The 16,694-nt window shown below is 47.9% G+C and overlaps 1 protein-coding gene across 1 annotated transcript in view; it reads left to right on the top strand.

The window, feature by feature from the left end:
• Nucleotides 1-16,694, top strand: part of sptbn5 (spectrin beta, non-erythrocytic 5) — a 288,791-nt gene that overhangs the window by 65,916 nt on the left and 206,181 nt on the right. The window contains exons 13-17 of the mRNA XM_033026595.1: nt 1,515-1,603; nt 2,290-2,490; nt 10,053-10,205; nt 11,082-11,212; nt 13,275-13,526. Coding sequence (XP_032882486.1) covers nt 1,515-1,603; nt 2,290-2,490; nt 10,053-10,205; nt 11,082-11,212; nt 13,275-13,526 — 826 coding nt within the window. The remainder of the gene's footprint in view (nt 1-1,514; nt 1,604-2,289; nt 2,491-10,052; nt 10,206-11,081; nt 11,213-13,274; nt 13,527-16,694) is intronic.

The following is a 16,694-nucleotide window of genomic DNA, read 5'->3' as shown; positions in this document are numbered from 1 at the left end:
TGGCGGCAGCCTAGTCGCCTGTAGTCGCCTAAAATATTGCCTAAGTGGGACAAGCCCTTAAGTCGTCTAGTTCTTAAATCGCCTATCATTGGAAAAAGACTCTGTGTACATTCGACCTGTCTATTCCCCTCATGATATTATACATCTCTATAAGATCACTCCTCGGCCTCCTGCTCTCTAAGGAATAACATGCTAGCCTGTCCAACCTCTCCCTGTAGCTCATGCCCTCAAGTCCTGGCAACATCATTGTAAATCTTATCTGCATTCTTTCCAGCTTAATGGCGTTTTTTTCCTATGGCAGACTGACCAAAGCTGAACACAGTAATCCAGGTGCCCTCATACACCTTCTTGAATTCTCCTTCAAAAAACTCAATCAAACCATGATGAGACACTATCCCTCATGCATAAAACCGTGCCTCTAGATTTCAAATGCATGACAATCTTAACTCTCAGAATCCTCTCCAGTAACTTTCTTATCACAGGTGTTAGGCTTACAGAGAAACATAGAAACATAGAAAATAGGTGCAGGAGGAGGCCATTTGGCCCTTCGAACCTGCACCGCCATTCAATATGATCATGGCTGATTATCCAAGTATCCTGTACCTGCCTTCTATCCATACCCCCTGATCCCTTTAGCCACAAGGGCCACATCTAACTCCCTCTTAAATATAGCCAATGAACTGGCAACTACTTTCTGTGGCAGAGAATTCCACAGATTCACCACTCTCTGTGTGGAAAAAAAAATTCTCATCTCGGTCCAAAAAGACTTCCCCCTTATCCTTAAACTGTGACCCCTTGTTCTGGTCTTCCCCAACATCGAGAACAATCTTCCTGCATCTAGCCTGTCCAACCCCCTTAAGAATGTTGTAAGTTTCGATAAGATCCCCCCTCAATCTTCTAAATTCTAGCGAGTACAAGCCGAGTCTATCCAGTCTATGTTACAGGTAACATAGTGCCCCTGTGTTTTTTTTTGTTTAAACAGAGGCTTCTGCTTCTTCTTGCGTATGGCGTGCACAGCCTAAAGTTGTAAGACAACTTGTTCTGTTTGATCTTCTGTTTGTGCACGCCAGGTTGATTGCATTTGTTGAAACAGGGTGGACAACGTGAAGGTTGCAATCTCCCACCCCTAAACAGAGGCTCAACATTAGCCATCCTCCGGTCTTCCAGCCCCTCACCCAAGTCTAACAGTGGTTCATAAATCTCAGCCAGATCTTCTGCTATTTCTTCTTCAGCTTCCCAGTGGCCTTGGACATAAATCTGATCAGGCCAGTTGATTTATCTACCTCGATTCATTGTGGGTTGTCCAGTACCTTCTTGACCATAATACCGACTGTCCTCAAGCCATCTCCATTAACGGTGCCAAGTTCCATAGTCTTCATGTCTACCTTTGCTGTAAGATCAGGAGAAATATTCATTGCATGGGGTGCCAGACAGATCTGCTGTAAAATCATGGTAAACACATTATTTATTGGTTTCAGTGAGCGAAACACTTCTGTATTTTTGAATGTTTCCAGCAGTCGACACCTTGACCCCCACTAATGTCAATAAGCAGCAGAACAGGACTGCCAAAGACAGCATTCAGCCACTGAACAAGCAAGAGGAGGTGAGACCAGTTCCACAGCTCCAAAATTCCTCTTCCTTTATTTTCTACTGACACCAGTTTCCTACAATACCTGTACTTCACGAGTCATCTCACTTCATTCCCCTGTCTCTGGCCTTCCTCATCCCCAAAGCCTAACCCTCACCATTCCACTCTGCTGTTTCTCTCTCCATCATTCCTTGTTACCTGTTTCCATTCCCAGCAACCTATCCTCTTTAATTTATACCTAATCCTCCCTTTCATGATCCTGAATCATTGTGCTGTAATTCTCCAACATGCCTGCTCCACTCCATTCCGACCCCCATCCCTCTCCATACCTGACCTGCCTTTGTCTCGATCGCTGACTGCTGTTCCTCTCCACCTCACCCTTTGTGACCCTCCCCTCTCCCGCTCTAACCCCCATGCTTCTCCATCTCTGACCCAGCCCCTCTCCCTCTCTGAGCCCTGCCCCCTCCCTGACCTCTGACCCCTGCCCCTCTCCCTCTCTGACCCCAACAGCTCTCCATCTCCATCACCGGCTTCTCTCCCATTCCTCCATGTTCTTCTCCTACTCTGGCCCATTCCTCCTTCTCATCCTCTCCCTCCCTCGCCATTTCCCTCTCCTGCTCTTTCTTTCCCCGTCCCTCTCCCTCTCTCTCTCTCTCTCATTCACATTCTATCTCTCTCACTCTCACTCTGTTGTTCCCCAGGCGGAGAGTGAAGCTGCCACCAAGGGCAGCCCTTTGCAGAGGGTCAGCAAGCCGAGACGGAGCCGTTCGATGCGTCGTGGTACGACGGAGATCCAGTACACATCACACACCATGCCTGATGAGGACTTCAGCAGGACAAGCATTGAACGCAGCCAGCATGACATCGAATCATCTTACGCCAATCTCTGCCAGCTAGCTGAGGTAGTTATCAACTCTGCATCGCCCTTTACATATATCTGATCGTGTGCATACTCATAGAAACATAGAAAATAGGTACAGGAGGAGGCCATTCGGCCCTTCGAGCCAGTACCGCCATTCAATGCGATCATGGCTGATTGTGCCCAATCAATAATCCGTGCCTGCCTTCTCCCCATATCCCTTGATTCCACTAGCCCCTAGAGCTCTATCTAACTAATCTAACTGTATGCATCTTTATCTAGCCATCAAATGGTGTTCACTATGGTGCTTTTATCTAGGTGTGATGACCAAAATGTATTTCTTTGATGTGCTTTGCATCTTCCTGGCCCCCCCACCCCCCCCCTATGTTATTTATTAGTTTCCGTTTTATAGCCACTCTCTCTCTCTTCACCAAATGTTCATATTCAGGCCTACCTGACCTGTTTCTGGTGGAGAGTATCTCTACACCATCCCCTCTCCAAATAAGGACACAGCTGGAAAACATCGCGAATCACCTTGTGGGAACGGTACCCGGACGTGGCGCCGATGGATGAGAAGCCGAAGCAAAGAAGTGGAAGCCAAATAGCCGAACGGGAACGAGGCTGAAACGCCAACTAACCAAAAGGATGGGACACCTAAATGCAAAGTAACCGAAAGTGCGGGACGCCTAAAAGCAAACTCACCGAACGGCCGCTCTGCCGAAACTCCACCTACCCGAAAGGCGGCATCGCCTACAGGCCAACGGACTGTCTGCCGCTCAACAGAAATGTCCAATGATGGACATGACGTTGCCGGGGGGCGGGACCTGTCAGCGATTGGTCCAGACCTCCGCGTCCATCACTAACTTTCAGTTAGTTTGTTTAGGCGTCCCACCCTTTCGGTTATTTGGCGTTTTGGCCTCGTTTCCATTCAGTTATTTGGCGTTTTGGCCTCGTTTCCATTCGGTTATTTGGCGTTTTGGCCTCGTTTCCATTCAGTTATTTGGCGTTTTGGCCTCGTTTCCATTCAGTTATTTGGCGTTTTGGCCTCGTTTCCATTCGGTTATTTGGCTTCCACTTCTTTGCTTTGGCTTCTTGTCCGTCGGCGCACGTCCGCATACGTTGTGGGAAGGGCAATATCTATAAAAATATAAACAAATGAACCTTGCAGTCTGCTTTTTACACCTGCTGTATGTACAAAGCTCACCACTTTATTGGTTCCCTGATCCCACTCTGAGCACTGATCAATTCTCATTCCAGACCCACTTCCAATTCCTATCCTAAGTCCCAGACCAAACTAGAGACCCAGGAATGAGTAGGTTAACCTATGATGAGCGTTTGTCGGCACTGGCCCTGTACTCGCTGGAGTTCAGAAGAATGAGGGGGGACCTCCTTGAAACCTACAGAATAGTGAAAGACTTGGATAGAGTGGATGTGGAGAGGATGTTTCTGCTAGTGGGAGAGTCTAGGACTAGAGATCACAGCCTCAGAATTAAAGGATGTTCTTTTAGGAAAGAGATGAGGAGGAATTTCTTCAGTCAGAGGGTGGTGAATCGGTGGAATTCTTTGCCACAGAAGGCTGTGGAGGCCAAGTCAGTGGATATTTTTAAGGCAGAGATAGATATATTATTAGAAGGTACACAAAATTGCTGGGGAAACTCAGCGGGTGCAGCAGCATCTATGGAGCGAAGGAAATGGGCGACGTTTCGGGCCGAAACCCTTCTTCAGACATATTCAGATATATTATTGATTAGTACAGGTGTCAGAGGTTATGGGGAGAAGGCAGGAGAATGGGGTTAGGAGGGAGAAATTGAACAGCCCTGATTGAATGGTGGAGTAGACTTGATAGGCCGAATAGCCTAATTCTACTACCATTCCTTATGACCTATGACCTTATGACTCAGTTACTTCCTGGGTCTTTTTTTAACCACAAAGCAGTCTAGGTGTTTCCCAAAAATCCCAGTGGTGCCTGGATTTCTGGAAGGGGAAGCCACTGAATGGGGAATCCCAATGGCAGTGAAGAAACTGATTTGGAACTTGTTGAGAGGTTGGCGGTTGGGTGATTTGAGGAACTGGCAATCCAGCTACTTCCGCCCAGATAGAAAGGCAAGTACAGGTGCACAACCTTTTATCCGGAGTTCTGGAAACCGAAAAACTCCGAAAACCGGCCATTTTTTCCAGGATGTCGTCTGCACACCAAAGCTCGCGTTTGGCGCCAAACTTGACCCGAAACGACCCACGGTCAACCCAGGTCTGTACTACTGTAGCGGCTGCCTCCTCCCCGGAGACCGGGGAGACACTTAAACATCTGTAAATCATTGCTTAAATGTTAGTCAGTTAGTTTGGAGGGCTTTTATGTGAAGGGGGAAACTTTAATTCTTAGTCCCCTACCTGGTCGGAGAGGCGGGGAGCGGTCAATGCCTTACCGGGTCGCCGTGCAGTAAGCTCCGGAGCGCTGTGGCCGCCGACTCCCAGCTGGGGCTGCGGGCGTCCGGCCGCGGGCGGCGCCGGTTGGAGCTCCGACCCCGGCAACTCTACCCCTGGCTGCGCGGCGCTCCAAATCCAGCGCGGCCCGCGGCCGGACGCCCGCAGCCCCAGCACCGCTGTGGCCGCCGACATGTTGTGTGTCAGCGGCCACAGCGCTCCGGAGCTTACCGCACGGCGACCTGGTAAGGCATTGCCCGCTCCCCGCTGGTATCCCAGCGCTGCGACGCCGCCGACTCCCAACATCGCAGTGCGGGGGCGGAGGGCGTCCGGCCGCGGGCCGCGCTGGATTTGGAGCGCCGCGCAGCCAGGGGTAGAGTTGCCGGGGTCGCAGCTCCAACCTGCGGCCGGACGCCCGCAGCCCCAGCTCCACAATGTTGGGAGTCGGCGGCCACAGCGCTCCGGAGCTTACTGCACGGCGACCCGGTAAGGCATTGCCCGCTCCCCGCCTCTCCGACCAGGTTGGGGACTAAGAATTAAAGTTTCCCCCTTCACCCCCCCCCCACCACATAAAATCCCTCCAAACTAACTGACTAACATTTATGCAATGATTCCCCGGTCTCCGGGAGGAGGCAGCCGCTCCAGACTTTTCAAGCCGCCCGCGCTACCTACCTAATCTACGCTAAAAATCTTCCATTCGGAAATCCGAAAAATTCCGAAATCCGACAAGTGTCTGGTCCCAAGGCTTTCGGATAAAAGGTTGTGCACCTGTACCAGTCTTTCTTGGATGCATTGTGCGTTGGGTGACTGAACCCTATATTTGTGAAGTCTCAAGGAACTCTTGAAGTGGCTATTAAAACGCAGTCCCAGAGCTGTACAGAAACAGGCCCGTTGGCCCACCTTGTCAATGCCAACCAAGTTGGCATATTGCGCCAGTCCCATTTGCCAACTTGGCAACTTAAAATAGAACATAAAATGTTACGCCTTTGCATCTTCTCTGCCAAGTCCAGTAGCTGAATTCCAAATATCATGGAGCCTATTCTCTCATACAGGTATGTCTCCCATAGCTGCCAGGTGTAAATGTGTTTCAGGATTGCCTACATGCATCCACCTTAAAGAAGTGTGGTGCCTTTAAAGTATACATTCTGGCTTTAAATCAAGAGTAAAGAGATTTTAAAGTGTTTAATAGTCTTGTGTACTTGGAATGGAATGATGAAATTCTTATTTACTGCAGCTTTTCAGGCATATTAATACAATGGAGGAATGGTTGCTGGAATTTAATACAGAGACGTGTGAGGTGTTGCATTTTGGGACGTCGAACAAGGGCAGGACCTACAGTGAATGGTAGGCGTCTGGGGAGTGTTGTAGAGCAGAGGGATCTAGGAGTACAGATGCATAGTTCCTTGAAGGTAGATAAGGCTTTTGGCACTTTGGCCTTCATCAGTCAGAGTATTGAGTATAGAAGTTGGGGTGTCATGTTGCAGTTGTATAAGACATTGGTGGGACCGCATTTAGAATATTGTGTTCAGTTCTGGGCACCATGTTATAGGAAAGATATTGTCAAGCTTAAAAGGGCTCAGGAAAGATTTACGAGGATGTTGCCAGGACTAGAGGGTGTCAAGAGTCAGGTCAAGAGGGTTTTATTGTCATGTGGCCCAGATAGGACAATGAAATTCCTGCTTGCTGCAGCACAACAGAATATGTAAACATAATACAAAATGGAAGATACAAGTTCATTGTGTCTATAGACCATATATACACAATAAATAAACAGATATAGTGCAATAATAAATAATAGACTGTTATTGTTCAGAGCTTATTTGATGTCATGTTTAACAGCCTGATGGCTGTGGGGAAGAAGCTGTTCCAGATTTCAGGCTCATGTACCTTCTTCCCGAAGGCAACGGAGAGATGAGTGTGTGGCCAGGATGGTGTGGGTCTTTGATGATGTTGGCAGCCTTTTTGAGGCAGCGACTGCGATAGATCCCCTCGATGGTGGGGAGGTCAGATCCGGTGATGGACTGGGCAGTGGTCACAACTTTAGGGAGCTAAGGGAGAGGTTAAGTAGGCTGGGACTCTATTCCATGGGGGGCAGGAGGATGAGGGGAGGTGAACAAAATCATGAGAGGAATAGATCGGGTAGATGCACAGAGTCTTTTATCCAGAGTAGGGGAATCGAGGACCAGAGGACATGGGTTCAAGGTGAAGGGGAAAAGATTTAATAGAAATCTGAGGGGTAACTTTTTCACACAGTGCTGGGTGTATGGAACAAGCTGCCAGAGGAGATAGTTGAGGCTGGGACTATCCCATCGTTTAAGAAACATTTAGACAGGTAGAAACATAGAAACATAGAAATTAGGTGCAGGAGTAGGCCATTCGGCCCTTCGAGCCTGCACCGCCATTCAATATGATCATGGCTGATCATCCAACTCAGTATCCCGTACCTGCCTTCTCTCCATACCCTCTGATCCCCTTAGCCACAAGGGCCACATCTAACTCCCTCTTAAATATAGCCAATGAACTGGCCTCGACTACCCTCTGTGGCAGGGAGTTCCAGAGATTCACCACTCTCTGTGTGAAAAAAGTTCTTCTCATCTCGGTTTTAAAGGATTTCCCCCTTATCCTTAAGCTGTGACCCCTTGTCCTGGACTTCCCCAACATCGGGAGCAATCTTCCTGCATCTAGCCTGTCCAACCCCTTAAGAATTTTGTAAGTTTCTATAAGATCCCCTCTCAATCTCCTAAATTCTAGAGAGTATAGAAACATAGAAACATAGAAATTAGGTGCAGGAGTAGGCCATTCGGCCCTTCGAGCCTGCACCGCCATTCAATATGATCATGGCTGATCATCCAACTCAGTATCCCGTACCTGCCTTCTCTCCATACCCTCTGATCCCCTTAGCCACAAGGGCCACATCTAACTCCCTCTTAAATATAGCCAATGAACTGGACTCGACTACCCTCTGTGGCAGGGAGTTCCAGAGATTCACCACTCTCTGTGTGAAAAAAGTTCTTCTCATCTCGGTTTTAAAGGATTTCCCCCTTATCCTTAAGCTGTGACCCCTTGTCCTGGACTTCCCCAACATCGGGAGCAATCTTCCTGCATCTAGCCTGTCCAACCCCTTAAGAATTTTGTAAGTTTCTATAAGATCCCCTCTCAATCTCCTAAATTCTAGAGAGTATAAACCAAGTCTATCCAGTCTTTCTTCATAAGACAGTCCTGACATCCCAGGAATCAGTCTGGTGAACCTTCTCTGCACTCCCTCTATGGCAATAATGTCCTTCCTCAGATTTGGAGACCAAAACTGTACGCAATACTCCAGGTGTGGTCTCACCAAGACCCTGTACAACTGCAGTAGAACTCCAGGTGTGGTCTCACCAAGACCCTGTACAACTGCAGTATAAACCAAGTCTATCCAGTCTTTCTTCATAAGACAGTCCTGACATCCCAGGAATCAGTCTGGTGAACCTTCTCTGCACTCCCTCTATGGCAATAATGTCCTTCCTCAGATTTGGAGACCAAAACTGTACGCAATACTCCAGGTGTGGTCTCACCAAGACCCTGTACAACTGCAGTAGAACCTCCCTGCTCCTATACTCAAATCCTTTTGCTATGAAAGCTAACATACCATTCGCTTTCTTCACTGCCTGCTGCACCTGCATGCCCACTTTCAATGACTGGTGTACCATGACACCCAGGTCTCGCTGCATCTCCCCTTTTCCTAGTCGGCCACCATTTAGATAATAGTCTGCTTTCCTGTTTTTGCCACCAAAATGGATAACCTCACATTTATAACCTCACATTAACCTCACAGGTACATGGATAGGAGAGGTTTGGAGGGATATGGACCAAGCGCAGGAAAGTGGGACTAGTGTAACTGGGACATGTTGGCTGGTGTGGGCGAGTTGGACCGAAGGCCTGTTTCCACACTGTATCACACTCTATGACTCTAACAACAAGACAAATCAATATACAATAAAGAATAGTCCGATCAATTATCAGTTATGCTGGGTAACCAGGCAATATTAGTGCAAACCAAAGTATCTAGTGTAATGTATAAAAAATCCAATCTAGTCCATTGCTGGGGTAGGGTTTAGTTTAGTTTAGAGATACAGCGTGGAAACAGACCCTTTGGCCCACCGAGTCTGCATTGACCAGCGATCCCCGCGCACTAACACCATCCTACACACACACTAGGGACAATTTACACTTATACCAAGTAACCTGCAAACCTGTATATCTTTGGAGTGTGAGGGGAAACCGAAGATCTCGCAGAAAACCCACGCAGATCACAGGGCGAACGTACAAACTCCGTAGTGTGGTTAATGGGAAGAAGCTGTCTCGAACCTGGATGTAACAGTTTCCAATGGTAGAAGCAAGCTGACAAAGATGAGGCAGCATCTGAAGAAAGGTCTCGACCCGAAGCGTCACCTATTCCTTCTCTCCATAGATACTGCCTGACCCGCTGAGTTTCTCCAGCACTTTTTGTCCAGCAGCATTTCCTGTAGATCCCTTTGATGGTGGAGAAATGAAGGCAATGCCCAACAGTTTCTGCTGTCTCCTTCTTCTTGTATATTTGCGTTACTGAATCGGGCTGAGAGGCAGTCAGTCAGTATACTCCCTACAGTACACCTATCGAAATTCAATAGAATATTTATCCACGTGCCAAATCTCCTCAAACCTTTGAGGAAGTAAAGGCATTGATGAGCTTTCTTCATGGTTGCATCAATGAGCTGGGTCCAGGATAGATCTTTATACAAGTTAGACACACAATGCTGGAGTAACTCCACGGGACAGGCAGCATCTCCAGATAGAAGGAATGGGAGACGTTTCGGGTCGAGACTCTTCTTCAGACTGCATACAATCTAAAATTAATCAGGAGGACAGTGAAACTAGCCAGAGAACCAGGGTGGGAGAGAGAGCGAAAGCAAGGGTTACCTGCTTGGTTTGGCAACAGCTCTGCTCAAGACCACAAGAAATTGCGGATGTAACCCAGTCCGTCACGCAAGCCAGCTTCCCCCACATTGGCTCTATCTACAGTACATTTCCCGCTGCATCTGGAGAGCTGCCAATGCAATCGAGGACCATGTACACTCCAATCATTCCTTCTTCTCCCCTGAACATAATATATATTCTTCTTAACTGAATCTTTTCTCCTGCTTGCTGTGGTCTGCTCAACTCTAGGCCAGAAGGAAAGCCCTGCAAGAAATGATCCAACTCTACCACTTCCATAACACCTGCAATGACTTCATCTCCTGGATGAATGACGAGGAGAATGGTTTCCAAACCTTTGTGCCCAACGTAAACAACATGGAAGCCACGCAGAGGAAATACGAGGTTTGTGGCTGCGCGCGGCGTACCCCATCCAGCCCAATGTTTCCTGCGGCTTTCCCCAACTTCTCATCACCGTCTAGGTGGCTCGATGGCCGCTATCTAATGGCATCGCTCACCCCTCTCTTTGCATCGCTCTAAAGGGCCTGTCCCACTTACACAATTCTTTTCGGCGACTGCCGGCACTCGTCATAGTCGCAGCAGGTCGCCGGAAATTTTCATCCGGTTGAAAATCACAACTCCTCTGCTCTCTCCGAGAGAAGTCCAAACATTTCTTCTACAATCTGATTGTCTTCTGAGATAGAAGGCTGCTTTGAGCCACACATCTGGTAACCGCACATTTCACTACACCAATTGTTACATGTGACAAATAAATGTATCTTGCATCTTGTAACGCCCTTTTAGGTAGTGCATTATGGAAATGAAATGCTTTGTGGGCCTGTCCCACTTACGCAACTTTTTCGGTGACTGCCGGCACCCGTCATAGGTCGCAGCCGGTCGCCGAACATGTTGAGAATCCAGCGGCGACAAGAACAAGGTACGACTCTTTGGACCGACTACTCACGACCATACAGGCGTCAAGAGTTTGTATGGTAGTGAGTAGTTGGTGCAAAGAGTCGTACCTTTTTCTGGTCCCCCCTGGGTTTTCAACATGTTGAAAATTTTCGGTGACCGGCTACGACTATGACGGGTTCCGGCAGTCACCGAAAACATTGGGCAAGTGGGACAGGCCTTTAAATTATTCTCTATACAGACACTCTTTGAGCTCTGCACCCATCCCACTCCCACCTGCTAATCTCACTCTCACCATGTACAATATTCTCCTGGGATGAATAGTTGTAGCAAAGTTATTACCACCAACAAAAGGCATTTTGATTTCAGAATTTCCTGACCGAGTTGGCTGCTGGGAAAGGCAGGCTGGATGAAATCGACCGACTGGTGGGTAATTTCATCGAAAGCGGACACAGCAAGGATCGGGAAATCCTGGAAAAGCAGCAGATGATTCATAAAAGGTAGCCCGACTGGTTGTGTGGGAAATAGGCACAAATAGCTGGAGTAACCCAGAGAGTCAGACAGCATCTATGGAGAAAAGGAGTAGGTGACGTTTCGGGTCGAGACCTTTCTTCGACTGAAGATGGTCTCGACTCGAAGCGTCACCTATTCCTTTTCTCCAGAGATGCTATCTGTCCCGCTGAGTTACTCCAGTTTTTCGTGTCTATCTTTGGTTTAAACCAGCATCTTCAGTTCCTTCCTGCATTGGTTGTGTGGGAGGTCAGGAGTGTGACCTCATGTCCGCTGTACATCATGTCAAGTGGGAAACTTTAAATGTTCGAGACCAGGTGTAAATTGCATGCTTTAGCACAGAGGGGGAGCTTTCAGTACATGAGTTTGATACAAAATATAGGATGTGTCCCAGGGCAGCAGTGAGGGAGGGAGTGTTACGCCCCGGGGGTGATATTTTAACACTTAGACATAAGAGTAAAACTCAGTTGGGTTCTCTCAGCTTAATATGGCGGATGTGCGGGAGTGGGCGCCGTCTGTGTATGGCAGCCTGCCCGCAGTCCGCCTCTACACCTTTCTTTATTTTATTTTATGTTAGTGGAGGTCTTCTATGTGGGGGGTGGGGGTGGGGAAGGGGGAAACTTTATTCTTAGTCCCCTACCTGGTCGGAGAGGCAGCATCCCTCCGTGCTGTTTCTTCGCCCCGTCCTCGCGGCCTACCACCGAAAGTGGAGCAGCGTTTTCCTGTCGGGACCGGCTGGGACTACAGCTTCAGCGGCGGTGGCGCAGCGCTGGGATACCAACACGGAGCGGGCGATGCCTACCGGGTCGTCGGGCGGTAAGCTCCGGAGCGCTTTGGTCGCCGACTTCCAACATCGCGGAGCTGTGGCTGCGGGCGTTCGGCCGTGGGCGGCGCTGGATTTGGATTTGGAGCGCCGCAGAGCCAGAGATCAAGTTCGCCGGGGTCGGAGCTCCAGCCGGCGCGGCCGGAGGACTACGAGTGCCGCGGTCTCCGGTCTCCGGGGAGGGGACAGCCGCTCCAGACTTTTCCAAGCCGCTGAGGAATGTTTCACCCGACGCCGATGTTTCATCTTTACGGCAAGAGGGCCCTGAAAATCATCGGACTGGCTGCACGGCCACAGATGGGCCCCGACCTCAGGTGTTTCACAGAGGAAGAGGACTTAACTTTCTGGTGCCTTTCCCCCACAGTGGAAATGTTTTGATTCTGCTGTGGGGGGATGTTTGTGTTGAACTCTGTAATATGTTGTGTCCATTTTTATTCATTTTTTTTAAACCTTTTTCTATGGTTTGCAATGGAACTTATTATTTAAATTATGTGAAGCACTTTGGGGTCAATGCAAATTGACTTAAAATGTGCTATATAAATAAAGTTTACTTACTTACTTACTTACTAATATAAAAGTTGCTATGACACCATTCACCAAATAGGGTTCTCCCCAGCACCTTGGGTCAATGTTTATCCCTCAATAAGCAAAAACATTGAAGATTATCTGATCGTTTTTAATATTGCCGTTTGTTACATATTTCTTTACATATTCTGTTGTGCTGCTGCAAGTAAGAATGTCATTGTTCTATCTGGGACACATGACAATAAAACACTCTTGACTCTCTCTTGTCTGTTGTTGTTGCTTGCTGCGCACAAATCTGCCTGCTACAACATTACATGAATTAATGAATGAATGAACAAACAAACGAACAAATGTGACATGTCACACTGAGATTCTTTGTTTTCACACACAAGGTATGCAAAGGGTTCCCACATAAAGGGCGCGACAAAGTTACAAAGTATCCCATTTAGTCCCCACTGGTCCCTGTTTGTTCTTGACGCCTCCCCCACGCTGGATCCCTCTTTATTCTCAGCGGCATGTCCAACCTAACATCATATTTGTTCCTAAATGACGGCATGAAAACACTTCGAAAAAAATCTTCCGTTCATTTAAAAAAAATCTTTATTGATTTCATGCACTATTTAACTAATACTGGCTTATTTAAACAATTACTTAATGACAACGCTTAAATGAACTGTTTCAAACTCCTTGTGATGTACTTACAGGTGGGATATAATGTTGGCTTTGAAGGAGGAGAAAGGGAAGGAACTGATGGGCACGGCGGACGTCCAATCCTTCCTGCAGAAGTGTCAGGATACGACAGCTTTGCTGCAGGACAAGCTCGCCCTGCTGTCCATTCCTGATCCAAGCAGCAGTTTGAAGGCAGTGGATGAGGCAAGGCGCAAGCAACTCACATCCAAGCGTGAGATCCAGTCACTGGAGAGCACAATCCAATACCTCATCCAAATGGCTCACACGTACGTAATCTTTGGCTCTGTGGCTGAATATTTTCTTCCGTCATGTTTAGTTTTGCATCTAACGTGAATATTTCTGTTGAAGAGCGCACTGCTTCGGCTCAGAAAGGGCATTGTGTCAGTTTGAGGGAAATAAAGTGACTATATTTTTCTCCTTTCTACACTCGGGCCAGGTAGAGCAGGCAGGGTGCACCTGAAAGCTTCCTCTGAATGTTTCCGACAAGCGAAGATTCCAACGAGGATTTCAGTATAGGAGTAGAGAGGTTCTTCTGCAGTTGTATAGGGCTCTGGTGAGACCACATCTGGAGTATTGCGTACAGTTTTGGTCTCCTAATTTGCGGAAGGACGTCCTTGTGCAGCGTAGGTTCACGCGATTGATCCCTGGGATGGCGGGACTGTCATATGAGGAAAGATTGAAAAGACTAGGCTTGTATTCACTGGAGTTTAGAAGGATGAGGGGATATCTTACAGAAACATATACAATTATAAAAGGACTGGACAAGCTAGATGCAGGAAAAATGTTCCCAATGTTGGGTGAGTCAAGAACCAGGGGCCACAGTCGTAGAATAAAGGGGAGGCCATTTAAGGCTGAGGTGAGAAAAAACGTTTTCACTCAGAGAGTTATGAATTTGTGGAATTCCCTGCCACAGAGGGCAGTGGAGGCCAAATGGATTTAAGAGAGAGTTAGATAGAGCTCTAGGGGCTAGTGGAATCAAGGAATATGGGGAGAAGGCAGACACGGGTTATTGATTGGGGACGATCAGCCATGATCGCAATGAATGGCGGTGCTGGCTCGAAGGGCCGAATGACCTCCTCCTGCACCTATTTTCTATATTTCTAAGCACTCTCAAGGGAGGCTGAATGTAGACCAGCTTACAATGCAATTAGTTCAACTAATCCATCTGGTATTCAATTACAGGAATTTTCAGATGGTATTCTAATCCAATATGTTTTAGAGACTGGTACACACAATTGCTGGGGAAACTCAGCGGGTGCAGCAGCATCTATGGAGCGAAGGAAATAGGTGACGTTTCGGGCCGAAACCCTTCTTCAGACTGATGGGGGGTGGGGAAAGAAAGAAGGAAAAGGGGAGGAGGAGGAGGAGCCCGAGGGCGGGCGGATGGGAGGGTGGGAGGAGACAGCTAGAGGGTTAAGGAAGGGGAGGAGACAGCACGGGCTAGCCAAATTGGGAGAATTCAATGTTGATGCCATAAGGACGCAAGGACCCCAGACGGAATATGAGGTGCTGTTCCTCCAATTTCCGCTGTTGCTCACTCTGGCAATGGAGGAGACCCAGGACAGAGAGGTCGGATTGGGAATGGGAGGGGGAGTTGAAGTGCTGAGCCACCGGGAGGTCAGGTAGGTTATTGCGGACTGAGCGGAGGTGTTCGGCGAAACGATCGCCCAACCTACGCTTGGTCTCACCGATGTAAATCAGCTGACATCTAGAGCAGCGGATGCAGTAGATGAGGTTGGAGGAGATACAGGTGAACCTTTGTCGCACCTGGAACGACTGCTTGGGACCTTGAATGGAGTCGAGGGGGGAGGTGACTGTCGGTTTATGAGGTGCAGTGAAAGACATGGCCAGTTGTACTTTGTAGATGATGCGCTGCAGTCATGGTGGCCCCCTGGTGGAGGCAATTAGACAGAAGATAGACACAGAATGCTGGAGTCACTCAGCGGTACAGGCAGCATTTCTGGAGAGAAGGAATGGGTGACGTTTCTGGGGAGAGGGAGACACAGAGATATGGAAGGGTAAGGTGTGAAAATGAGAGATCAAAGGGGACGAAGGTCGAGGAAAATGCTGAATAGATCATTGATAGCTGAGGGAAAGGTGACAACGAGACATACAGAGATAACATTTAATCTGGAGGACAGTCAGACTGGTCTGAGAACTAGGATGGGGGAGGGATGGAGAGAAAGGGAAAGCAAGGCTTGCTTGAAGTATGAGAAGTCAATATTTGTAGTGGCAGATTATTATATCGTTCAAGGAATCTTTTCTCTAGCCACTATGATTGAAGACAGGGGTAAGGAGATAGGAATCGATCCGCATCCACGAGCTCTCCAGGAGAAAGATAAATCTTCAAAACACAGTCTCTTAATTATCAGTTTCTTTATTGTCATAGTAAAAACTAAGATATTCATCTAAACTTCTTCTTGTTTAAGTACATTTTGATCTTACTCGTAGTCAAACTGGTGTATGGTCAAACGCGTGCATGGTCAAACTGGTGCATGATGGAACTCGTGCATGGTCATAGAAAACATAGAAACATAGAAAATAGGTGCAGGAGTAGGCCATTCGGCCCTTCGAGCCTGCACCCCCATTCAATATGATCATGGCTGATCATCCAACTCAGTATCCCGTACCTGCCTTCTCTCCATACCCCCTGATCCCTTTAGCCACAAGGGCCACATCTAACTCCCTCTTAAATATAGCTAATGAACTGGCCTCAACTACCTTCTGTGGCAGAGAGTTCCAGAGATTAACCACTCTCTGTGTGAAAAAGGTTTTTCTCATCTCGGTCCTAAAGGATTTCCCCTCTATCCTTAAACTGTGACCCCTTGTTCTGGACTTCCCCAACATTGGGAACAATCTTCCTGCATCTAGCCTGTCCAACCCCTTAAGAATTTTGTAAGTTTCTATAAGATCCCCCCTCAATCTCCTAAATTCTAGCGAGTACAAACCGAGTCTATCCAGTCTTTCTTCATATGAAAGTCCTGACATCCCAGGAATCAGTCTGGTGAACCTTCTCTGCACTCCCTCTATGGCAATAATGTCCTTCCTCAGATTTGGAGACCAAAACTGTACGCAATACTCCAGGTGTGGTCTCACCAAGGCCCTGTACAACTGCAGTAGAACCTCCCTGCTCCTATACTCAAATCCTTTTGCTATGAATGCTAACATACCATTCGCTTTCTTCACTGCCTGCTGCACCTGCATGCCTACTTTCAATGACTGGTGTACCATGACACCCAGGTCTCATTGCATCTCCCCTTTTCCTAATCGGCCACCATTTAGATAATAGTCTGCTTTCCTGTTTTTGCCACCAAAGTGGATAACCTCACATTTATCCACATTATACTGCATCTGCCATGCATTTGCCCACTCACCCAGCCTATCCAAGTCACCTTGCAGCCTCCTAGCATCCTCCTCACAGCTAACACTGCCCC

This window comes from Amblyraja radiata, chromosome 9 (assembly GCF_010909765.2).
Source record: "Amblyraja radiata isolate CabotCenter1 chromosome 9, sAmbRad1.1.pri, whole genome shotgun sequence".
Classification (NCBI taxonomy): domain Eukaryota; kingdom Metazoa; phylum Chordata; class Chondrichthyes; order Rajiformes; family Rajidae; genus Amblyraja; species Amblyraja radiata.
This window is presented reverse-complemented; position numbering and strand designations above follow the sequence as displayed.